Source organism: Asterias rubens, chromosome 18, assembly GCF_902459465.1.
Source record: "Asterias rubens chromosome 18, eAstRub1.3, whole genome shotgun sequence".
NCBI lineage: Eukaryota > Metazoa > Echinodermata > Asteroidea > Forcipulatida > Asteriidae > Asterias > Asterias rubens.
This window is the reverse complement of record NC_047079.1, coordinates 12073072-12098618: the sequence shown is the minus strand read 5'-3', so window position 1 is coordinate 12098618 and position 25547 is coordinate 12073072. Positions and strand designations below refer to the sequence as shown.

Here is a 25547-nt window from a genome sequence, read left to right as displayed (position 1 = left end):
ATCTTCCTCTTGAAAAACAATGCTTTCATTGATTGCAAATTAACTCTGAAATGTCCATAAGTAGAGATAGATCGTAAAATACAGGAAGACGTATTCATACGGAAGCCGACAGTGAGCATATTATTCATATTATAATCATGATACAAAATAATTTGACCCTTTGAATAATTTTTTTTTAACCAAAATATCTTGTCGTCACCCGTAATAAACGATGAATATTTCTGAAGAATTCTAATAATAACATCACTGTAGACTATGGATTTGAACCATAAAGAAAAAATCCGTAAAATGTGCACTTCTTCAATGTGATGTCATGTTTGTACAACACTCAAAATCAATCGCGTCACGTGCCTGAGCACACATACTGCCACGTCACTCTATAGAAAATTTCGAAACCACGGCTTGACATTGGCTTTGGCTTCGTGTAATTTGAAGTCCTGTATCGAAAGTGTACAATGCTTATTAGTACAAACGGATAGGAGCCAAAGCCAAAGCCGAGTCCTAAGTCGAGCCATGGCTTCGAAAACGGACATTGAGAGTTCTAACCATGAAAAAATCATTGATGATTAGCTTCAATTATTTTTTTACAAAACATTGTTTTGGGCTTGTATGCTTTCCAGTTTCAGTCACATGAAGTAATGAATTGGACATTTTGCCGTCGTGACGCCGCAATTTTAGATGTTAAACAATAGTGAAATAATGAAGAATGCAAAATGAACAGCCTTCTTAATGACATCAAGCCAAGCCTGCCCTCCAGCGTCATGTTCATCAATGTTCCATACAGCCTGGAACTACCCGATCACTATCCGCCAATGGCATGGTATCCATGCTGCTTGTACAGTCCATTGTATCTGGTTTGGACAGCATTGGGGTGGCTAGATGTTCTCGGCCATCTGCCAGCTGAGGGGATGAACTTGGAACTGGCAATTCATGTTCCTCTCTAATCCCTTTATAAGAATCTGTAGCATGATCTTCATTGTTATCATTAACTGTGTTCATCTCCATGTTTACTGGTGATTTCTTACCACAGATAACTTCGGATCCCTTTTCCAAGGTAGCCTGGTTCTTCTCAATCCTAGTATCCTCCCGCGAGTCGAAGCCAACTTGGGGTAAACTCGTCGTTTCAGCAGATGCATCGCGACCAGGAAACGATGCAACGTCATGGTTGTTTGGCAGAGTTGTTGATACTGTTGATACTGCTCCACCTCTCCGCATTCCTCTTGCTCGTCTTGATCCCCCTCTACATCTAGGCCTACCCCTTCCTCTCATATGTGCTCTTTCAGTTTTACGAGGTTCTTCGGAAACGGTCGTACTAATTGGCGCCTCTGCCCCACTGACGTCATCGCTTACGTGTCCCGGATGTGATGATGCGATTTTACCTCGAACCCCTCGACCACCTCTTTTCCGAACTCGTCCCCGACCACTCCCTCTTCTCACACTCCCTCTACCCCTGGCAGTAGAGAAACTCGCACCCCTGCTACTAGAAAATGATTTCCCTCTAGCGCGCCCTCTGGCTCTACTTCCCCGTCCTCGGAGATACCTCGTACCCAGCTGAGAAAGATCTTCGTATCTGGATGACGTAGATGCATTCCGTTCTCTGATTGGATATTTTTTTAGCTTTCCGTCGTTCATTGGATCATCCAGATGCTGTGCTGCATCGTTGCTTTGTTTGCCCTTATTTGGAGAAAGATACCACCTCGTATCTTCACGGTTAGTCAACCCCCCTGCTTCTGACTCATCCGATCCAACAGGAATTCCACCAGGTCCCGTGATCCGTTTAAGCTTCAGAGAGAACGAGGATACAGTTGAGGATGATGAGTCTTGATGTCCAGGGCTTAGTATTTGGTCTTGATTTGTTGAATCTGCCAAAGTCTTTGGTAGTTCGGTTGTCTTGCCGTGCACTTTAACTTTGCTCTTTTTCTTCTTTTTCTTTTTCTTATTCTTCTTCTTTTTAATTTTCATGGCGTCTTTTGGTTGTTTCTCCTGTACGATCTCGTGGAGATTGCCATCGATCTTAGAAGCATTTGTCACACGCTGTTTTGTATTAGAAACATCGACAACTTCTTCACTCTGCTTGTTCCTCAGAATCTCTTCTTGTTGTCTCTGATAATTTTCCTCGATTATTTTCAGTGGATCAACTATATCCGCCGGACGGAACTGACAAACGAGAACGTGTTTCTTCAGGCTTTTTAAGTAAGTGTAGTGATGCTTACAAAAAGGACATTGGTGTTGAGAATTAAGTAGAGTTTTGTCAGTCTTCTTGGTCGTTTGCTTGACTTGAGTGACGTCATTCAGCTTCAGTTTCTCCCTGTTTGGACACATTCTCATGTGTCTCTCTAAACTGTTGATGAAGTAGAACTTCTTGCCGCAGCCGTGACACGTGTGGATGTCGTCCATGTTTGCTGCCGGTTCGCGACGTGAGTACTTCATAGGATTATAGATCTTTAACCCTGGTTTGGCGCGTTGTCGTTTTGGAGTACTAGTAGCAAGTCTACTAACACCAGTCTGCTGTGTGGTTTTCTGCTTACTTTTCCCGCCAGTGACGTTGTCCACAACTGGTTCGTTAGGAGTACTTGTATTTCTGATATCAGCTATGGGTACCAGACTTTTCTCGGCCTCTTGAGCACCAGTCTGAGTTGTTGGAGCACCCTGGACAGCACACTCTAATATGTGCTGATGGAAATCGGCCATGACGTCAAACTCCTTCTCACACTTGGTGCATCTGTTCACGAGTGTTGAGCTGAGGGTTTGGTGGTTTTTGGGATCAGCCAACATACTCAAGTATCCAATCTGCCTTGCTCGAGCGAATGGATGATGCCGCTGGGGGTTAAAGGGCACCTGTTTACGGGTAGATTTATTGGGCTTTGCTGGTGATACACTGGGTGAGGTACCCTTGATGGTCAACCGCCCAATCTTAAGGGTGTTGGGTTTATTCATTTCTTGGGCAAGAAAAGACGTTCTGGAATGCTGCTCTTCTGGAGTACTGTCTGGAACTTGGAAGGAAACACCCTTTTCTGGATCAGTGAAGTTTTGTGGACGCAGTTGCCCTTGTTCTAACTCTTTGTAGACGCATTGCTTCACGCCATGTATATCAATTTGATGCTTCTTTAAGTTGTCAAAGTAGACAAAGTCTCTCTGGCAAAGGGTGCAAGCGTACATCTTCTGGACACGGTGGAGATCCGAGCGGTGCCGCCATAGATCTTTAGGATCTTTGAATAAGAACACACAAAACTCACACTTGTACGGCCACTCATCAGCATGCTCCACGACGTGTGCTGTCATGAACTTCATTGAGGTGAATGTAACATTACATACGTTACAATCAAACCTCATTGTTTTAGGTTTGGATGGCACAGTCATCGTTGTTTTGACTGAATCTTCCTGAGTAGGAGCCTCACCAAGTCTGACAAACCCCACGTCTTTGACATCTTGTTTCTCCATTGCAGGTTGTGTCATCAGAAGCAAGTGCTGTGATTCGTTTGGGGGACAAGCAGTACCGTCATAACTCGGTAGTGTTGGTGCGTACGAGGCTTGTGGGTTAGACTCATCACAAAACCCATTACCTTCATACGTGACAGCCGTCTTTGATTGCCTCGGAATTAATGTTTCACTTGAGCCGTGTGAATGACTGTTGTTCAATTTCTCCAGGTCAACATTTCGTGTTTTAACCTGCATAGCTGCATGAGCGTTCACAACTTCTAAAGCCCTCAATAACTGCGTTGATAAATGACTCGGTTTGGGAATTGTTTTTTCATTGACACTGTCTGTAGGTAAAGTCGTGGGAGTAGATTTCATGCTCAGGTCTAGAGGATTGGTTTGCACCGGTATTTGATAGAGCTCAATGTTCGATTTAGGCATCGCCTGAGGAAACTTAACTCCTCTTTTATGTACAGTCAGGTCCAATGCAGTATCATTGTCAACTGTCTCGACGTCTTCTTTTTTTGTGGCAAGATTCATGGCTCCATGTTGATCATAGATGCCCTCACGATGCTGGGTTCTTCGTTTAACATCGTTGCCTATAGGAACGTATGGTTGGGGTTTCATTGCTGAATTACCGAGAACATTGACAGGATTTGAAAACTGTGTTGGTGATACCGATTGCTTCTTTCTCTTATGCTTGACAGAAGTTGGGTATATTGCATTTAGACTTTGCTGTGGAGAGGCATTATTCGGCGGACTATGTGCAGATGGGACCATTTGGTTGACTCTATCAGCCGCATTGGCATACTGTGGACTTATCACAGCAAACTGGCGGGACTTATTTCCCTGGAACCGGCCACTCTGGATCTGGTACATTGACGTATTTCCTTGACGTGTCACCTCGAGATCAGGTTGACCTTTGACATCAATACTTGGTCTCACACCAAGAGGTACGTTGTTAGGCAATTCAAAAGAAGGGAACTTATGTAATGACAAAATCGGTTGCTTGACTGAAGACATATCTGAATGACGGATTTTGTGCTGTGCAGCAATAACGTTGTCAGGAGCACTGTGGGGCTGTGAAGCCAATGGTCTTTGATCGTCATGTGTGTTCGCAGTGGGAGATGCTGGATGGTTTCTCGTAGTATTTACTGAATAATCAACACCTGATGACAAAGTTGGCGCCGGTAGTATGGGCCTAACTCGTTTCCCTCCTATCATATAAACCTTCACCGAATGTAAGTTGGTATTCGGAGAAGTTGGTGGTGAACTTCTACAACTCCACTTTTCTAACGCAGTGTCTTCGGTCGAGGGGACATCACTTGATGAAGTGACTGCACGCGAGGCAACTTTAACCTTTGACACACGCGAACTAACTTTAACCTTTGACAAAGCACGCGGTTCATCAGACGTCTCGGACGAATCAACGCGTACCTGCCGGACACTGCTATTTGATCGTCTTCGCCTCATTCCAAAGGCCACGACTTTATGAACAACCCGCTTGTGACGGTAGACGTTAGTTTGGGATGCAAACATTTTGTCACACATGCTACACGGGTAGATCTTTTTGGGGTTTCTTATCTGCTTGATCCTGATCTCCTGTGACGTGTTTGGTGAACTCATTACAATGTCCCGGGCCGTCTGAGGCTGTTGTAATACTGATTTGGTGGGGAATTTGCGTTTCAACCTCCGCTTCTTTTTGAATGATGTTGGATGAGTGGTATTGTCGTGATACGTAGCTACACTGACATCGGTTCCGTCGGTTCCCAATGAAGGATTGGGCTGAGGCTCCGGTCGGCTGTGGCATGATACAATATGGTCATGGATACCAGGCAGGGAGGCAAACTCCACATGGCAAATCTTACATTGGTACGGTATTAAATTAGCAAGGTGTGCCTTTACGTGTTCATCCAGTAAAACGGGATTACCAAGTGAACGGATACAGAAATCGCACTGCATTTTAACATTAGTTGCTGGGTGGGCATTATTAAGAGGTGCAGTTTCTCTCAATGATTCTTGACCATTATCAGTTGGACGAGATTGTCCATTATTGGAGTCGCTCCTTTTCAGTGACGTATTACTTGAAAGGATCATCTTTCTACCTTTCCGTCTCATGCTTCTCCTTCGTTTCGGTAACTTTATGTGATTCACGAAATGTTTCTTCAAATCATCAATTGTTGGGTAAATATTCGAGCAAGTTAAGCATTTCAGAACATTTTTCTTGCCCTTCGTCGTTGCTATGTAATCAATTTTCTTTTTTAAGTCTCTTGGATCATGTAGCATACAACCAGTTGTCCGGACGTTAGTGGAGAGTTCTTGCGTTGTTTTCATCGTTGGTGGCGCTACAGATGGCTCTACTGAAAGCTGAGGAACTTCGCTGTCATTCTTCTCGTCTCCAACATTGCTCTCCAACTTTCTTGCATCCAACATATTATCCTTCTCACTTTGTATAAACCCAAAGGAAACCTCACTGACTACAGAATCTGGAATACCATTACCAATTTCCGTAACAATTTCGTTCTCAGTATGATCAACTGAAGTATTGTTCGCTCTTCTATTGTAAAGCACACTCGCACCCTCGAGAATGTTGTCGTATATTGGCGATATCAATGGGGGCGAGCTACATGGGGTAGTATCTTTGGATCGAGGTGATACATGTACCGAGATTGGTGCTGTGACGTCAGTACCGCTCGAGACTTCCGCTTGGATTTTCTCCAAAATCGGCATGTTGTTATGGCATTCCATGAGGTCTGTAAAAACACAGAAACAAAAGGGAAAATTATATGTGTGGGTACAATAAAAGTCAAAACTACACAATGATGTTCTAAATACCTTTGCATTCAACTTTAATTTTGTCGTCGGTTGCAAACGACAATACGTTTGCCCCAAAACTACTCATTAATGACGTATATGTAGTTACCAAACGTCAGTTTGTGACATGGGTCCTTGAGCTGCTTAGCAAAATGAGCAGAATACCAGTCACAAATTGTACATGTAACATGGTATTTTGGCTGGTAACCTTATTCTCGTAAGCATAATTACATGTATATGGTTTTGTGCTATTAAAAGCAGCTACATGTATATGAAAGTTGGCCATGGTTTAAGTTGGGTACGTTTTAAAGCCATATTGGACATTTTCTGAACAGAATTTTTTTTTTAAAGTTCACATAGCTACAAATAACTTGCTTTGTTTACAGAAGGTAATGGTGAAAGACTTCCCTTGAAACATTATTCAACGAAATGCTTTACTTTTTCAGAAAACATTATAACAATTATCAATTCTTGTTATACATTTCGTTGCATATTGTTTTCTAAATGAGAAGAAATACCACAACAGCAAATCATGTATTTTATTGTAGAATAGCAATTCAAATTGAGATACCACCGTACCTGATGAATCATCCACAATCACACTATCCGGACTTGCTAGTGATACCACGTTGGATATCTGGAACCCTCCTAATGCAATGGCCAATGGTCCTTTCTCAAAAGGCATCATTTCTGCCTCCTCGGTGGGCGTGTTCCAGGTGTCTTGAAGGGGCGTTTCATGGTGCAATGTATCTTCTATTGAAGCTTCTTGTGTGGACATGTCTTGTAAGGGCGTGTCTTGAAGGGGCGTGTCATGATGCAATTTATCTTCTATTAAAGCTCCTTTTGTGGACGTGTCTTGGAAGGGCGTGTCTTGTATGGGTGTGGCTTGTATGGGCGTGTCTTGGATGGGCGTGTCCCTACCAGACGTTTCATCATCATAGGATATGTCTTGTCCAGATGAGGATGAATCTTTGGTTAAGTCTTGGATGGATAGGTCATCGGTGGATTCGTCTTGGCATGACGAGTCCCCCTTTCTTGGTGATACCTTGGGGATGTATCCAGTAGAAAACCAGCATAAAAGTTCTTCACCTGCCGGGATATCCTACGAGGAACAAAACAAGTATAAAGACTAACAATTACGGTTTGTAAAAAAAACAATCGTTCATGGAGTTATTCATAGGCTCATTCAAAAGGCACTTAATGACACCTTTTGTAATATTGTCAAAGACCAGTATTCTCACTTGTGAAAATATTGACTCAATTGCTCATCGAAATTGCAAGATTATGGAAGAAAAAACATATTTCTCAAAAGCTACGTTACTTCACAAGAAGCCATTTCTTACAATGTGTTATAATATCAACAGCTCTCCATTGCTTGTTACCAATTAGTAAGTTTTTATGGTAACAATTATCTTAAGTATAATTATCAATAGTGTCCAGTGCCTTTAAACGTAATCGGTTTTAAGAAATTATTAAACTTCCAAAATAAAAACAGAACATTTGCGTCAATACCCTCATAGCTTTGTAGTATATGTTCTTCTTTTCTTGGGTTGCAATGATGTTCTGCTCTTCGTAGTAGTGTGCACTCTTCACGTATCGCATCCAATTCCCTTTGCTTGGATCTGCCGCATCGATGCAGAAAATACGCCGACCCTTGGGACCACGAATCTTTAACAAGAAAAAAAGAGGAAACTTCGGATTAAATTATTAAAAAGAAACAGAAATGTTTAATAATCTAGGACACGTTTCGTGGATGTAGATAAATTATTTCCTTTTTTGATAGAATTGTACGTCCAAGAGAACAGTCTATTGTACAAGTTCACGCAGTCATTATGTTTTTATAGTCAGTGATGAGATTAAATAAATGTGAAAATTCCTTAAAGTGTGGCTTGCTGGTTATGATCTAGGTGTCCCCCCCCCCGCTATTCTAGACCCAGAACTTCCAAGATGTTACAATTAATGAGGTACAGACTTTGTGCATTACCATCAATATTAAACTATGGCCTACATGTTTGGACGCAATAACCACTTTATACATTTCCCTCTTATTGTTCTTTTTTTCGATCAACAATAATTGAATGCTTCTTAACATACATATTCGATAATAATTTACGAGATTCGGAACTCTGATGATCTGCTTATACTTGCAGTTTCCGAAACAGTGTAAAAGCTCAAGCAAGTTAACTTGTAATTTTAGGATTGTTAGATTTGAATTACCTCCCAGCTGTAAGTATCGTCTTCCACATCTTGAAGTTTCTTCTTTTCTCCTTGGAAAGGGCCGAATGTTGCACCTTTACTGATGACTGTCGTCGCCCACACTCCTTTAAAAATAAATTAGTTTAATACTTAGCTTAATAATTAGTTGCCTGACGTTGCTGCCATGTCAGAGCATGGAGGGCAATATAAGTCTAATATCATTTTAGTGAGAAATTACTTCTTTCTCAAAGACAACGTAACTTCAGAGGGAGCCGTTTTTCACAATGTTTTATACTATCAACATCTCTGCATAATTATGCTAACAATTATTTTGAGTAATTACCAATAGTGTCTATTAGTGCCATTAAGTGTTATACACCATGCAGTATTGCAAACAATAATGCACACGTACCCATGAGGTTTTCAGTCATGTTGGACTCTCTGAAACAGAGCCCTTTCGGGAAATCCTGCCGTATCCGATCCGGCACCACCTCCATGGTGGTATAAAACCTGTAAGGAAATCCGAAAAATAACAACATCGTTAACTCGGAGTTGCGATCCTGTTCGTATATAAAGTAATTCTACTGTTAGACATACACTTCCCTGAATTGCACTCAGGTAGATGTATGCTAAACACGTTAACTATTTTGGACCTGGCTTTTAACTCAGGCTACGTTCTTTATAGACTCATGTCTTTTCAAAATTGAAAGCTTCTTTAAGCCTATATAGGCATAGAAATGCTTTTGAATGAAACGGGTTACTTTTAGTAAAACTACACACAAGGCGTTTATACAAGCTTTGGTACCGGATATGACGAAAACTTTGGGCCTGCAGCAGATATGCACGCATGTAATGTAACAACTATAACAGAGCTGCTTAAGCACAGAGAGCAGCTAAGCACAACAACATTAACCTTATACCAGAATAAGGTTACCAGCAAAATCTATGATAGAACCTTTTTTGTTTGCTTATCTTATCAGATTTCTTTTTAAAGCCATTGGACCCTTTCGGTACAGAAAAAAAATAAAAAAATCACAGATTAACAAATAATTTGCAGGGTTTAAGGTAATGGTGAAAGACTTCTCTGGAAATATTAGTCCATGAAATGCTTTACTTTTTGAGAAAACGGTAAAACAATATAAATTCTCGTTTGCGAGAATTACGGATTTATTTTAAACACAATCCCCCATGTCATGACACGGCGAAACGCGCGGAAACAAGAGTGGGTTTTCCCGTTATTTTCTCCCGACTCCGATGACCGATTGAGCCTAAATTTTCACAAGTTTGTTGTTTTATATATAAGTTGTGATACACGAAGTGTGGGACTTGGACAATACTGTTTACCGAAAGTGTATAATGGCTTTAAAGCACTTCTATGACATTGGGCCTAAGAAACAAACGGCAACCAGACGAATTTCAATTCGGAACGCTAATGCACAGGCCCTTTTCGAAACCACGGCTTCGGCAGATTCGGCGCACGCTAGCTTGGCCTCGTGGTTGTTTTGACTTGAGTACGTGCGCTAGGCTTCAGACGAGAGAACGGAGCCTGATGAAGCCGATTCCTAAGCCGAAGCCGTGGTTCCGAAAAGGGCCTATGAAATTGGGCCCAAGATACAAACGCCTATGCGCTTTACACATTCGGATCCGTCTAGCTTGACAGTTTATACATATAGCCAAGTCACAGTTAAATCAGCGAATAAGAATGTTTGGAAAAAAATCTTTTGGTTAGATTTATTCTATACACCAGACCTATACTTCGGGAATGGGCCAATGGTGCGAAGTAGTTTTGAAAAGTCAGCCAATGTTTCGATCCTTCAAAAAACCCAATTCGAATACTGAAAAGAAATTTGCAGTGGGCAAACACTGTTAATAAATGACAATACTTTTAATACATGAGTTTATGATAAAAAACCTATAGTTGCGACGTACATTGCGATATCGACTCGTTCTGCACTGGTGAGTCAATTGTATATAATATGGAATGCTCGAAAACATGTGTACAAGGTGGCACGTTTCATGACGAAGCAAAAACCGCTATATATTATACAATTGTTCAACTGTGCTTCGAGTAAACAGAATTTTGCTAGTATTTAAATGGCACCAACGTTATACTCAGTTTTGACCACTCGCTGTATTAGTAAGAATTATAGCCCTATAACAACGAAAGGGGGAACAATATCACAAGTCTCTCTCTCTGTAACCTCTTGTCGTTTTTGTTTAGTATTTCAAGGCGCAATTTGAATAATGACATCATTTTGATATCAACAAATTTGAATCCCCAGCCGTGACACTTGTGTCCTTAAGCAAGACACTTAACCATTGCTTCGTCCTTCGGACGGGACGTTAAGCCGTTGGTCCCATGTGATATGTAACGCATGTAAAAGAACCTTAAAAAGTGCACTTATCGAAAAGAGAAGGGGTTCGCCTCGGTGTTCCTGGTCCGATCGGCAGCAAATTGCGCCACAGCACCTTGTAAAACATTACATGGTGCTATCAGAATGAGGTCTCATAATTGAAACGTAGTCCCACATATGGCAGGACATGTGTTACAGCGCCAGGAGCGTCACTTGGTGACGGACATGTGCGCTATATAAGAAGCCACAATTACTATTATTATTATTATTATTATTAACAACAAATACATATGCCAGCGTATTCCGAAAAGGAATGGTTGCGTCAGACAACATGTCGAAATCAATTCCATTTGTATGAATATCACTCAAATTAGGAATGAACTGAAAACCTCCCTTACGAAAATGTACGGACATAATTTATGAATGAAATGTGGCGTCTTTGGTCTCTCTTGAATTGTTGACGACACTTGAACAGGGAGGTTATCAAATATATTGTGTAATTGTACACAAATGTGGCGGTTTTTAGAGACGTGTAATTTGCTTTAAACTTTCATAATTAGGACTTATCTATTGACAAAGAGAGCATTAGAATGACTGAATTTGACCTGTGAACCCCAATCATCAGTTATTTTAATCAAGCACATGATAGGGTGTCATCGAGTGGTTCAACGTCATCGGAGTGTGGGTTCGAATCCTGGTCGTGACACTTGTGTCCTTGAGCAAAACTATACAACTGCCTCTCTTCTCTACACCCAAGGGTATACATGGGTACCTACGAGGGTAAGAGGTTGATATTGTGTTTGAAAAAGCCTTCGGTTGCCCATATAATAGGTTAAATAATAGGCCCAGAAAGATTAAAGGGATGTTACTGACCCAATGATAGTGCAAGGCACATAAGGATCCATGCAGTACACTCATAAAAGACACAACCAACTTGCCAACTTGCAAGCTGCTGAAAACGCCTGTCTCATGGTTCCCTTTACCATTTTTTTTTATGGAAAACAAAATTTTTTATATGAAAAACAATGGAATTACGCAAGTTGCATAGAAAAAAAAACGCCATTTTGCTGCAACTTTTCATTTCTTTTTTAAATTGACAGTAAACACGACAAACAAAAGGTTCACAACTAATTCAATATATTTTTCACGATCGTTATGCTTACCCTTTTAAATGATACCACTTCATTGTGCTTTCTTCGTCCAAATGAACACCGATAAGTTTGCATCACTGCATGGGTGTTGAACCGTACAACTGCAGTTCTACCAAGCACAACACGCTCTCAAAAACATAATCTTTAAAGTACGATAAATGACTGCAGAGTTTGGATAATTTATTTATAATACACAAAACCAGCACCTGCTCCCACAACAGGTCTGACGGCTAACGTTATATTTCAATGGTTTGGTTCAATAAACTAGATCTCTTTTATCAACAACCACAACGTCACAAACCTTGAAAATGTTGAAAACATTAATTGTTCTGTTTCTCTCTATCTAAAATTAGTTGAATAGCGTGGGCTTGAGTGCTGCCATTGGCCCTCGTTGCAGCGTGTAATACGTGGGCAAACAGTAGATCTACACCGATCATATCAGCAACAAAACACTTGCCGGCAGTCACGTATACACACACAAATCAAACCTAATATTTTTAGAACATATCTAGTCCCTCGAGTCGCAAAATGATATCTGTCCCAAAATTAATAACTATCTCTTATACCGACGAAGTGTGTTAAAAGTGATCGTAAATTCGTTTTTTTTTGTTTAAAGTAACTTTAGGGCTCATTCCGCGCTAGTGCAGTTAATAACTATCCTAAGCTAAAGTTGTGAAGTGCCGGCAGACTTTCTATACCTTCCGCCCAGGTAGTAGTTAATAAGCAGGACAGTTCTTTTCAGAACTGAGAAGTCTCCCGAAAAATCCGATAAATCTACTCCGCGGTAGCAGAAAAATATAGAAAGACAGTTCTTAGTAAAAAAAAAAATAAATAAAAAAAAAAAATAAAAAAAAAACTCTACCTGACAAGAAGATACACACAAGGTGTTACCGCAAACCAAATATATGTCGATACTTTCACCGTGCAATGCCTCAAATCATATAAACTTTAGGGCTGTAAGATGAAATGAATTGTTCATGTTGATAGAAAATCTATAGTTTGGCTTTGGTGAGGTATTTCCCTGAACTCTGAACCCGCATGCATTCTTCTCTGGAATATTCTATCACAGTTTACAGTTTCTTTGGTCGGTGCATTGAGACACTCGAGACCGTTTTGTATTTCCGTGAGTGAACATCCGGGATTAAAGGCAGTGGACACTATTGGTAATTACTCAAAATAGTTATTAGCATAAAACCTTTCTTGGTGGCGAGTAAAGGGGGGATGTTGATGGTATAAAACATTGTGAGAAACGGCTCCGTCTGAAGTGCCACAGTTTTCGAGAAAGAAGTAATTTTCCACGAATTTGATTTCGAGACCTCAGATTTAGAACTTGAGGTCTCGAAATCAACCATCTAAACGCACACAACTTCGTGTGACAAGGGTGTTTTTTTTTTCTTTCATTATTATCTCGCAAGTTCGATGACCGATTGAGCTCACATTTTCACAGGTTTGTTATTGTATGCATATTTTGAGATACACCAACTGTGAAGGCTAGTCTTTGACAATTACCAATAGTGTCCACTGCCTTTAAGGTAAACCCTCAAGAACAGTAAAAATGTTTCGGATACTCTACACTCTTAAGGGTCTTGCATGGGATGGGATCGAATTAACTATACAAAATAATAGTAAACTTTCGGGTAAACCATATGTTTCTCTTAAAGACGAGTAGAGTACACTGTTCGAAACGTCGAGACTACACCGGCTCTTATCAGAGCCAACACGCCCAATAAAGAGAATTTATGGTTGTATACCCGCAACTTTCCTATTATTTATAGTTTCTTATATTCTTCACATCACGCAAAGCTTTAAACATCACTCTTATTTTTTTATTTGAAACGACAATCTTTAATCATCAGTTTAACTACACTTGTGAGTGTGAGTTTGACGATACAAAACCAAACTGAGGCTGGACGAAATAATAGTCTGGTGCCATGCTCAATGAATGTTACCATTCATTACTGTTATTGGAGACAGGGAACATGAGAAAGATGGTGACAGCGTGATAAAGTCTTTACCAAACAACAAGTCAAGGTTATTGCAAAGTGTTATTTCCACATCAAACCGCCTGAAACCCATAGGGACCGATTTTCTTCTCTGTGATTTCATTTCACAAAGAGCTAAGATCGATCTTAACTGTTTATCAATCTTAATTGCATACGCAAAGTGTGATGTCACAAATCACTATGGCGATATTGACAACTCATCTCATGATAAATCTTACTGCTTTGTGATTGCTCTATTGTGATATCGAGCCTAGATTGCTAACCCATGTTTTCGCAATACCAAACACGTAGGGCATATAACATGTGCATGTACATGTTATTGCAATACCAATTAGGGCCTAACATGTACATGTTATTGCAATACCAACACGTATGGACCTAAATGTACATGTCAGGTTATTGCAATACCAACACGTGGAGCCTAACATGTGCACAAGACATAAGACATAAGAAAACTTTATTGATCTCCAAAAGAAGAAATTGCATTGCCCACACAATCTTTTTTATAGCCAACACGTAGGGGCTACATGAACATACACATGCTATTGCAATACCAACGTAGGGCCTAACATGTACATGTACATGTTATTACAACACGTACGGCCTACGTGCATAATTATGTACATGTTATGACAATACTAACACGTAGTGTAGGGCATACATGCGGATGTACACGTGTCATAAACCTGCCTAGACACCGTTTAGGTCTATGGTGGTTTCGCTGACTTCCCTATAGCCATGCCAAGACTGACCCTTCGTCACTCCACGGCACAGAAGGTATACAAAACATCTTTCCCCTGAAACATGTAAAACGCACATCGTACACGCGTGAATAGGGGTGGATTGAAAGAGTTAAGACAAAGTCTTACAGTGTCTCGACTTTGGACTAGCCTCAATTTTTCAAAGGAGTCTTAGGACTAGACCTAAGTTAGGACTATCTTCGTGAAATGCTGTATGCGAGCATTTGAATTACCCTGTTTAATTGAATTGAATTGAATTGAAATGAGTTGAATTCGACTCCTGCCAGTACTACGTGGGCAAAATGAAGGGGCGTCCGTATCCAAATTGGCTACTTCAGAGCTACGGCTACGACTGTGTTCCTTAAAAGCTGTTGCTAAAGACGCACTTCAACACATTATGACGCAAAATTCTAGCAGTAGCCGTAGCCGTCAGCGGTCAATGCAAGGGGTCTCAACGTGTTAGTGCCCATGCGTGATTGTAGCTAGCATATTTTAACGGGCCAAATGATGGGCTTGTATAGCGCTGCTTTTTGGAACCCCTCCCAAAATCTCACAGCTGGGGGGGGGGCACTTTTTTTTTAAGCACATTTACAATACATTTTCGTTGTATACCGACAGCTTTCTTTTAATTGTACAGGCTACTCCAACTGTAAAATCGAGCATTGAAGTTGAAATATTGTGATAAAAGGAGTTTAGATCATTCAAGTGTGTTTTTAAAAATTAATTCAACCTAACTTTATGGTCACAGTGCAGCATAAAATAAATAAACATGTAGGCCTCTATGCATAAATATACCAGGCTACAGCATTAACCAGACCAACAATGCGTTCCTTTATGTTGAAGCAGCCCATACTGTGGAGGATAAGCCTGGCTTGTAACCTTGACGAAACTAAGGCGGAAATTACCGTAACGCCAAATCATCGAGGCATGAAAACGTTTTCTTAAATGCCATGACTGAAAAACATATTGCTCCCCAATACTGTAATTTTTCAATTTTATTAATAATTCGACTGTCAAAACGTTAACTAGCTTATCACGTATATATCATATTCAGTGGTGACCTTATTAAACTGAAATCAGCATTCTTTAAAGGCATTGGACACTCTTTGAAATTCCTAAAAAAAAATCATTTGTTGAGATACATCAAGTGAGAAGACTAGTCTTTGACAATATTACGTGTCCAGTGTCTTTAACTGTCACATAAAGCAAGTGAACAACACAACATTTTTATTAAAAATAACGCGGACTGCTCTTTAATTTTTTTTAAGAGCAGTCCGCGTTTTACGTGACCCAACACAATACATGAAAAGCAGTTTCCAGTAAAAAATTACGATGAATTGAAAATTTGCATATTGGTGGAAACAATTTAGTCAGGCTTGCCATCAATAACACAATGAACAACATTAATATGAATTTAAGGCCTTCATGGTGGAGATACAATCTATAAAAGTGTGCAATACCATGTATGCTTACCAGAGTATAGGATTTGAAACTTTGTATGTTGGGGATCGATTGAGTAAGTTCTGCAAAAACACAATTCGTGAGTAAGTAGTTCACCATAGGATTGTAATGTCGAAATACAATCTATATGAAGAAGTAAGGTTTACAGTATACATGAACATTGTACCATGGAGGAATTGTTTTCCTCCATGATTGTATACATTGTGTAGAATTTTAAAATGTGTATAGTGGAGAAACACAATAGCAAGGTTTGGTGTTTACACCTGCAGCCGATTTCACGAATCGCTAGGATTAATCCTAACTCGAGTTAGGACGAGTAACCCGTCCTAATTTAGGATGGGTTCAATGCGTCCTACGTCTTTGGATACGCAACTGAACCCGTCCTAAGTCCTAAGATTAATCCTAAGTTCGGAAGAGTTTGGTGAAATCGAGTTGTGGTTCTGAAAAAAAAAAAAAGGATTGGAGCACACTGATCGAAACGTCGCGTGTCAAAGTTCAAACCACTGGTTTCTGCACAGAACCGCCACAACCCAAACAGAGAAGTTTTGACAATTTTTAAGGTAAAACAATTAAAACCGAACACTAAATAATTACACAGAGGTATGAAGTGAATGCACTTCGTGGGAACTGTTCAATATGCAGTCATGACAAACAAAAAACACGAACAGTGGGTGGGGGCGAATATATATCATTGGTACACATTCGTATACGCCCTTTTCGAAACTACGGCTTCGGCTTTAGATTCGGCTTCGGCTTTAGATTCGGCTTCGGGCCCCGCCCTCTCGTCTATTAAAACCTTAGCCCGTACGCAAAGGACACGCAATTTGTCAAAACAACCGCAGGCCAAGCTAGCCTGCCAGGGCCGAACCCAGAGCCTAAACCGTGGTTTCGAAAAGGGTCATAAATGAACAGTGTATAAAATGTTCTCAGACAGACTTTATGCTGGTCAAAGGTCACGCTAGTATAGTCTGCTATTTCCCATCAAGACTTCGAACACTAAAACACATTGTATAACCTATAACAGAAGCAAACAATGATACATGCAATATAAAAGTAGGTTGAACTTGTTTATGTTATAGTTCATTCTTATCATATTGAGGCAACACAGTTACGTTCACATAATTATACATGAGTAAACACTATTTTAAAATTGGATAACTATTCTGAAAGTATAGCGCACTTTATTGCGCAATTCATGTGTGTGACCCAACATTCTATTATGACATAACAAACATTCTGCAAGTTTAAAGGTAGTATCATCGTAACATTTGTCTTTTTGTGGCGGGGGACAGGACGCAAAATACAGTTCGGGTGATCAGTTCTTTAAAAAGTAAACAATGATTCATACACATAATATTTACAAAATTAAACGAAAATAACGATTTAAATCCATTATATATAAAAAATAATATTTCAAATCCAATGATCCGGTAAATCCTTGATCCAAACTTTACTACTAGAACACTTAGTTCCACACGGACTTCACCGATAATTTAAAGGAACATTACAGAATTGTTTTTTGGTCACAAAACAGTTGCTGGCAGTGTATTAAAGTCACCTGGAAATATTCTTTTTCTTTCAAACATAGGAGTATATGCTTAGGAACAATAACACAATTTTTTTAGTAATTGTTTGTCACGATTTATGTTTAAAAAATATATAAAGTTGTTTGGGAGGCTGACTCCCCCTACCCCTTTTGTGACGTCAATCGAGGCAGACTTTGCCTGCAATGCGTATAGTAAACACACGTGCAAAGTACATGTACGTCCAAGTCGTGAGTTGGTACGTTTCCAAAAGTGTTTTTCTGCATTCAGCAGCAATACACTTGGTCGACATTGCCGGGAGAAACAAAAAATCTTTTTTTTTAATCGTACAAACTCACGACTTGGTCCGTACATGTGCTTTGTGTGTTTACTCTACGCATTGCAGGCAAAGTCTGCCTCGATTGACGTCACGAACAGCGCCCTCTCGGGTCGGAGTCTACTCTTAAATTTGTAAATAACATAAGAAACTTTTTAAAACCTTAGTTAACTGTTTATTCACATTCCACTCATCAAAACACATATGTAAGTGGCAAAAGCTTTATTTTGAAAAGATACCACGTCCAGGTGACTTTAAGCACTTTACGTTCATACATAAACTGACAAACATGTAGAAGTTTGAGATCGATCGGCCATCTGGGTCACGAGAAAATAGTGAAAACCTGATTCAACATTTTGCATGGAACCTGTTTTTTACAAGCTCATGCTTACCAAAACGGCCCCGTACTCTATTTATTTATTATGGTTACTCTTACTTAAAGACATGTTTTGCTTTACTCCGTAATACTTGTAACTGTCGTTGTTCTTTTTTGAGAGTATGGAAATAAAATTATTCTTGAGTTGAGTTGAATTTAATTGAATTATATAATGTTTTTTTAAAATACAAATAACATCAACAGCTCAACGTGAAATGTAAGTAGGGAGCACGTAGACTCTGAACCTTGAATGACGTCATCAATAAGCATTTCATTCCACGTATCATTAACGAGAGTTGGGTTTCAATTGAAATCACGTGACAGTGCATTATGTGAATCACGCGAGCAGCATAAGGCCAAATACCAGTTGATCGTCCCCCCCTCCCTCATCCTTTTTTTTTTTTTTTTAGGCCGCATCACTTTTTTTCTTTTTTAAAATTGTCAGTGTATTTCTCATTAAACTTAATAACTATCTTTAAGAACAAAGTAAATTATGACTTTAAACTGAAGAATTGGTGGGCAGTTTAAATTATAATGCTGGGCGGCCACTTTTGGAAGAAAAAATCATAAAGGCCCTCGTCCTCCTCTTTTTTTTAGAAAAAACCCGGACGATGAACTGTTTTTTTTTATATGCATGTGTTTACACCTCAAAAATGAAAATATATATATAGTTTTTCAATTATCCAAATAACAAAAATGTGCTCATAAGATTCTTTCTAGATGTACAATTTGCTTATGATCAAATTGAAAAGTTCCCTTCATATATAAACGAAATGCCAAGTTATTTTTTTTCTTTTGTTTCCTGCACAAAACAATAACAAGGTTCGAAGATCTTCTTTCCAATCAAAGTTCAGAAAAGTTTATCATTCTGCGTGGAATTACAAAGCTTTGAAAGCCATTTCAACCATGGCTCTGAATATGCTATATTGCTGATTCAGTGAAATAGTTATAAACACTTCCTGTTTGTTTAATTTTGATCTCTGCTTACAGTTTTTAGTGTAAATATTGCATAACAATCCAGCTAAAAAAAAAAAAGATTGCAAGTAACAAAACAAAATCCGAGAACATAATCCAAATACCACAATGAATAACTAATAAACAAATCATCTGATTTCAAATAATTTTCCCCACATGGACGAGCTAACCGCTATAGTAAAAACACAAACGCAACATTGGTCAAGAGTTTTGGGATTTTATAATTATTTATTCAGGCAACGTTAAAAAGTTAAAAACTAAAAAACATCGCCGGGAAATTGTAATGCACCTCGAGCCCTCTAGATTTTAAAATCACAAAATAACATCAAAGACCACTAATACGAAGAAGAGGAAAATGAGTAACTATATATATATAGATAGGCTCCAAAAGACAAATAGTTCCCATTAAAAGCACGAACAGCATGGGGATACAAACTATTTTAATATAGGCCCCCAGGAAAACTAAGCACGTCACGCCACTATTTTCGTGTCTGCCTAGCCTGTGTCAATTTGGGTACGCCCTTCGGGTATATTGTACGAGTAAACCGTTTCCCATTCTGGCATCGTGTTAAGCGAAGCAAAGATCATGTTGTTACCAACAATTCAACGAACGTAAACTAAAACACAGTAGTTATTTCATTTCGAAGACAACTGCATACAGTACATGCAACCTTTACCTTCGTTGAATATGGTTGAATGAAGTACGATTACGACGTGTATAATAAGTAAGCATACTGTACATTGTGTGTGTACATAAAACACTAGATCACACACAAGTTGGTATTAATGTACGCACACAGGCTGCAGTGCATTTTTGGACCATGACTACACGGTTTACGTTCTTCCACATACCAATGCAAACCGTACATGTACAAAGCATTAACATACTGCAGTTGGTTTATAGGCAAGGTCAGTGCAGCCTAATGTAACTTCCGCACGCATTTTGAAAACAATCTTTACTATTTACGAAGGTAAATTACGCACCAAGCAACGTATATTAAGATTGAAATCAATAAGAAACAAACACATACAAGTGTGTTAAACCACTTGCACAAACTATGGCTGTAAACTTCGACTACAACTCACTAAACCACCAACGAAAAAACCCAAGCAACTTCGAAACCATTAACTTTTTTTCTAGTCGTAAATAATAGCCGTCTATTGTCCATGCATTTTCACGGAGTCGCCACCACACAAGAATTACATGTCGACGGTCTTTCCAACGCAAAATATTTTCAATCTTTTCGAAGTACATCATATGAACTGTTGTGTTATGTAGGTAATGCACTCACCTTGCCTACTGTGTACAAATTGGAGTGATTTGAGGGTCTTGTGGGCTGCTATGATGAAAAATCCAGCGCTGTTTGTCGAGCCGGAAAGCAGATGTGGATAACAAAATGGCGATAGACCATTGGTGCGCGCGCAGCATTTCCTCGGCGTAATCAGTGGGCCGTATATTTTTGTACCGAAGCAAATAATTGAGTTGTGGAAGTTGGGTGTTGTTAACGAAGTGCGTATTATCAAAATAACTTGGGTATGTGAAAATAATGGTATTCTGTGACAGCATGGGTATTACTCGTCGCCCAGAAATGTCATAGTGGGTGTAGGGTTACAAATGTGGCTTGACAGTTCCATGATGCTGTAGTAGTAAAGTTTGTTTTTTAGAAAACTGTTTCTATAATAAAAAGCCATCGGTTAACGTCAACTTCAAGTTAACCACTTGTTCAAGTTGAACCATAGCTTATTATGTAACATTGTAACGAGTGACATCACATATTATTTTTATAAATCATTTTTATGTTGTATAATTACATTTGTATCGTTGGCAGGGTGGTTTTTACACATCTCCTTGATGACCGTTTTTATACTTTTGTTTTTACCTTGACAGCCCCTTTCCAACTTGTAATCATTATGTAAATAATAAATACTTGCAAAAAAATAATGTGTTATTTAATGTAAATTATTCGCTTTCAAAAAAGGCTTTAAAGTTCCTCAAAAAAACCAATGTGGCACCTAGCTATCTCGCTTAATTTCTAACAGCCTGTCGTTTTTTTTTTGTTTTTTTTTTTTTAAATGATGAGCCTGAACAAATTAATGATTGACATATGGCCTAATGATTGATTTTGTGCATGCAATCAACGCAGGAGTACATAATCATAAACGATAGCAAAGAACTTAAAGGCAGTGGAAACTATTGGTAATTACTCAAAACAATTATTATCATAAAACCTTTCTTGATTACGAGTAATGGGGAGAGGTTGATAGTATAAAACATTGTCAGAAACAGCTCCATCCGAAGGGACGTAGTTTTCGAGAAAGAGATAATTATCCACGAATTTGATTTTGAGACCTCAGATTTAGAATTTGAGGTCTCGAAATCAAGCATGAAAGCACACAACTTCCTGTGACCATGGTGCGACAAGGGTGTTTTTTTCTTTCATTAATATCTCGCAACTTCGAGGACCGAGTGAGCTCAAATTTTCACAGGTTTGTTATTTTGTGCACATGTTGAGATACACCTAGTGAAAAGACTGGTCTTTGACAATTACCAATAGTGTCCACTGTCTTTAACATGGCGTCTGCCTCTGTCACCAAAAATGAGAATTTTATAAGTCAAAATTATTTTATGTTGTATTATTATGTATTCATTTTATTTGTTTATTGTTGATCTAATTAAAGTACTCCACATTGTAAATGCTTTTTTGCCATTTGCATTCTTAAATACACTGATGTACACTATTGGTATATTGTCAAAGACCACTCTTTTCGCGTGTATATCGACATATGCACAAAAGTAACAACAAACCTGTGGAAATTTGAGCTCAATGGTCGTCGAAGATGCGAGATAACTATGAAAGAAAAAACACCCTTGTCACACACAGTGCTATCAGATGCTTCTGATTACCTCAAAATCTAAATCTGGGGTCTCGAAATCAAATTCGTGGAAAGTTACTTCTTTCTCGAAAACTACGTCACTTCAGAGGGAGCCGTTTCTCACAATGATTTGTACTATCAAGCTCTCCCCATTACTCGTTACCAAGTAAAGGTTTTATGATAATAGTTACTTTGAGTAGTTAGCAATATAGTGTGCACTGCATTAAACAAATTAAGGTATAATGAAATATAGTTATACAAATAAGAAGTCGAAAATATTTATGTCTATCTTTTTTTGTATTACAAATCAAGCAATTCTTAATATAGAATATTGATTTTTTTCATTCTTTTCCTTCAGCAATTGTATTAATTTCGATAGAGTTGACTTTTTAAAGAAACATAATCGACTAATCATCTTCTCGCTTTAATAAACCAAACATGCGATATGCCTATGATGAGTGGTTCGATAAATCATTTAGAAATGAGAATTTGATTTGTTGTTTTTTATTCGCAAACACGCGATCATGCCCACATAATGAATTATTGTAGGCTTATACGTTTTAGAGTTCTTAGTGATATATAAATCACGTGCAAAAAATAATTCAACATATAAACATCGACGTCAAATCATCAGAGTAAATAGATAATTATCTTTTTTATTGGTCTACAGGTTGTATTTTCCTGCTCTAAATTGTGGCATCATATAAAGCAGTAGTGCAGAAAGTTGAAAGTTGAAAACTATAGGCATCGACAGCCAATCACAAAACACCACGTCTGCAATGAAACCTGCCGCTCAAACACTATATCCTGCTGTATACATTGCATTTAAATCTAATACTTTAGTTTAACTATAGAAAATAATGTGAGAAATCAACCTATATGGTCCAGTAAGATTTGTGTATAATGACATGGAGGTAGAGAAATTTCCATAAAAACTAATTAGCCTTCGAGAAAGACTCTGCTATAGGGTCGAAACTAATAAGTTAACATTTTTGTATCTGTTGCGCATTACTCGATGCATATAAATCTATTAATATTGACTTGCTGTTCATGGCGGGGACACTATTTCCTCTTTCAATAGTACGCATAGTGCAGTGTGGCAAGTGATAGCATAGAGAAGAATAACACTGTATATGCTCCTTACTGCTCGTAGATAACAAAACAGACATGCTATTGATATTCTAATAAGTGATGAAGTGAGAGTCCATGCACACACAGTCATGGCGGTGCCAGCACAATGGAAACGTATTCAGTGTGTATCGTATGTCCTTACATCAAAATAGACAGTCAGACTATCAGTGACGCCATTTGCTCTGAACAGTTCAGAAACAAATCCGTTACAGACTCATTTACCACCAAAACAAATCCTTAGATTTGACACACACTTGAATAAGAGATTTGTTAAGTTCTATTATACGATTGTCATGTGTTTTCCCATTTTAGAGCAAAACTGGTGCGTATTTGAGTGGTGGTTTAGTTGCAGGTGTCTAATCGAAAAGCAGTGAAACAAAAACATAGATTTAAATCTCTTATTGATAAGGACGCTCTGCAATGATTGTTATCAAAAATATGCAAATAGCAGCTATTAGGGTAATCGCTGTTTCAGTCGCCATGATAATAAGTTTCATGTTTCATAAGATTAATTTTATCCTTTGGTTTGATTATAGTTATAATAATCGCTTATATAGTTTCAAAACGCTGAAGGCTAAAACAAAATGTTTAAAAGGGTAAAACTGACCCCAAAATGTAAACAAGAAGTTTAGAGAAGAGTGAATATACATAATCTTTTGAAAGCAAAACCGAATAACATAAATTACTTTTCGGGTGTAAAACAGACTTAAAAATGGCAGTGAAAAGTTATAAAAAATAAAAAATAAATTAATAATTTATGTCAACTGCTATTATTTGTTATAACTGTCTTTAGCTGATATTTATTATGTTTGTTGTTTTGTTTGCATCTGTAGTTGTACCACCAATCATAGGATTGACTCATACTTCCTGTGAGTAAGTAAGGTCTGCGAATGAGAGCATAGACTTTGTTTCGGGAAAGAATACATGGGTCATTCCTTCCCGACGAGAATAACAATTATTACATGATGTTTAAAAAATAATAATAAAGTTCTAAAATGTAGACCTTAATGCAAACTATTATTATTAATTACCTTGTACAATTTACACTGACTCTGATTGGTCAAACCCCGATCACGTGGGGATGCATTTTAATGGGTGCGTTCGTTTAGCTTCCCTGGGTCAACCCCGGTGTGTGGTGGTTTTTTTCCCCAGGACAAACGTGGGTAATAATCTGCACACGTTCGTCCTGGAAAAAAAACCCGCCACATACGTACCGGGGTCGACCCAGGGAAGCTAAAAGAACGCACCCATTAACTACTGGAATCTTGCACTTCGCGCACATGCGCGTACGCGCTGAAAGTGTAACAGGTACGCGCGCATAAGTCAACATGTTCATAATGGTCTTGTTTACATTTCATACATGAGGAGACAGTGAAATGTTGCCCTTGAGCATCTTTGGTACAACTGAAATGCAGAGCAAAAGTTTCACTTGTGACCATTTAGTGTTTCAATTATGTATTTTCTCTACGTGCTATTAAAACCGGGCTCATGCAGTAAAACCCACACATTGAGGCTAAAACCACAACTTATAAGTAGACAATGCCTAAATTACTGCATAACAAAATAAGCAGAACACCATTAATTCACAACGTAATGCCCTATAGGCCTATAAAAAAAATCCTCGGTGTTGGCCCCAAATTCACTAAAATTTCGCAAATTTGCTTCGTTGAGGGCCCTGAAACCTTTAATTAATAATCTAGACAAAAGCTGTAAAAGCAGAAAATAGTGACAACATTTCTTTTTGCTAAGCAACAATTAGTTGGGCACTAAACACTGAAAGCAGACGGCTACCTGTTTCCTGCTAAGCAACTATTATTTCCTTTAAGGTTTAGTGCTTTAAAACTGTTAAGCAGAAAATACTGCTTGACAAATTTATTTGATTAGTAAGAATCGATTGGGGCACCGGGCAGTCACAATATGTAATAATATGATTTTGGCTGGTAACCTGTTTCTGCTAAGCAATAATAATATTCTGTGCTTATGAGTTTTTGTGTTTGGTCCCTGCGGGTAACTTGTCTGGAAAGCACAATTATTTTTTGTTAAGCTAATTTTTGTCATAAAAATTTCATACGTCAACTCAAAGTGTGTAGCAGACGATCGTCTGCTGTAAAGTGGCAAAAGGCGGAAGATTTTGACAACTCCTTTAAACCACTAAAACCACCCCAGCATGCATCAGTCAAAATGGATGCCGCCTG

General features: G+C 38.7%; 1 protein-coding gene across 2 annotated transcripts; it reads right to left on the bottom strand.

Moving 5' to 3' along the window:
- Positions 1–343: 343 nt before the first annotated feature.
- LOC117302235 (PR domain zinc finger protein 2-like) lies at positions 344–20733 on the bottom strand. Of its 2 annotated transcripts, none has more exons than XM_033786080.1 (6): positions 20640–20733; positions 8840–8937; positions 8449–8552; positions 7744–7899; positions 6811–7333; positions 344–6170 (listed from the first exon to the last, which is right to left on the bottom strand). In XM_033786080.1, exons 2-6 carry the CDS (start codon positions 8922–8924, stop codon positions 769–771), a joined length of 6270 nt encoding a protein of 2089 aa, XP_033641971.1. In that variant the 5' UTR covers positions 8925–8937; positions 20640–20733; the 3' UTR covers positions 344–768. The 2 variants fall into 2 exon arrangements, with proteins under 2 accessions (XP_033641971.1, XP_033641970.1); XM_033786079.1 differs by lacking the exon at positions 20640–20733 and adding an exon at positions 11945–11971.
- Positions 20734–25547: the final 4814 nt, after the last annotated feature.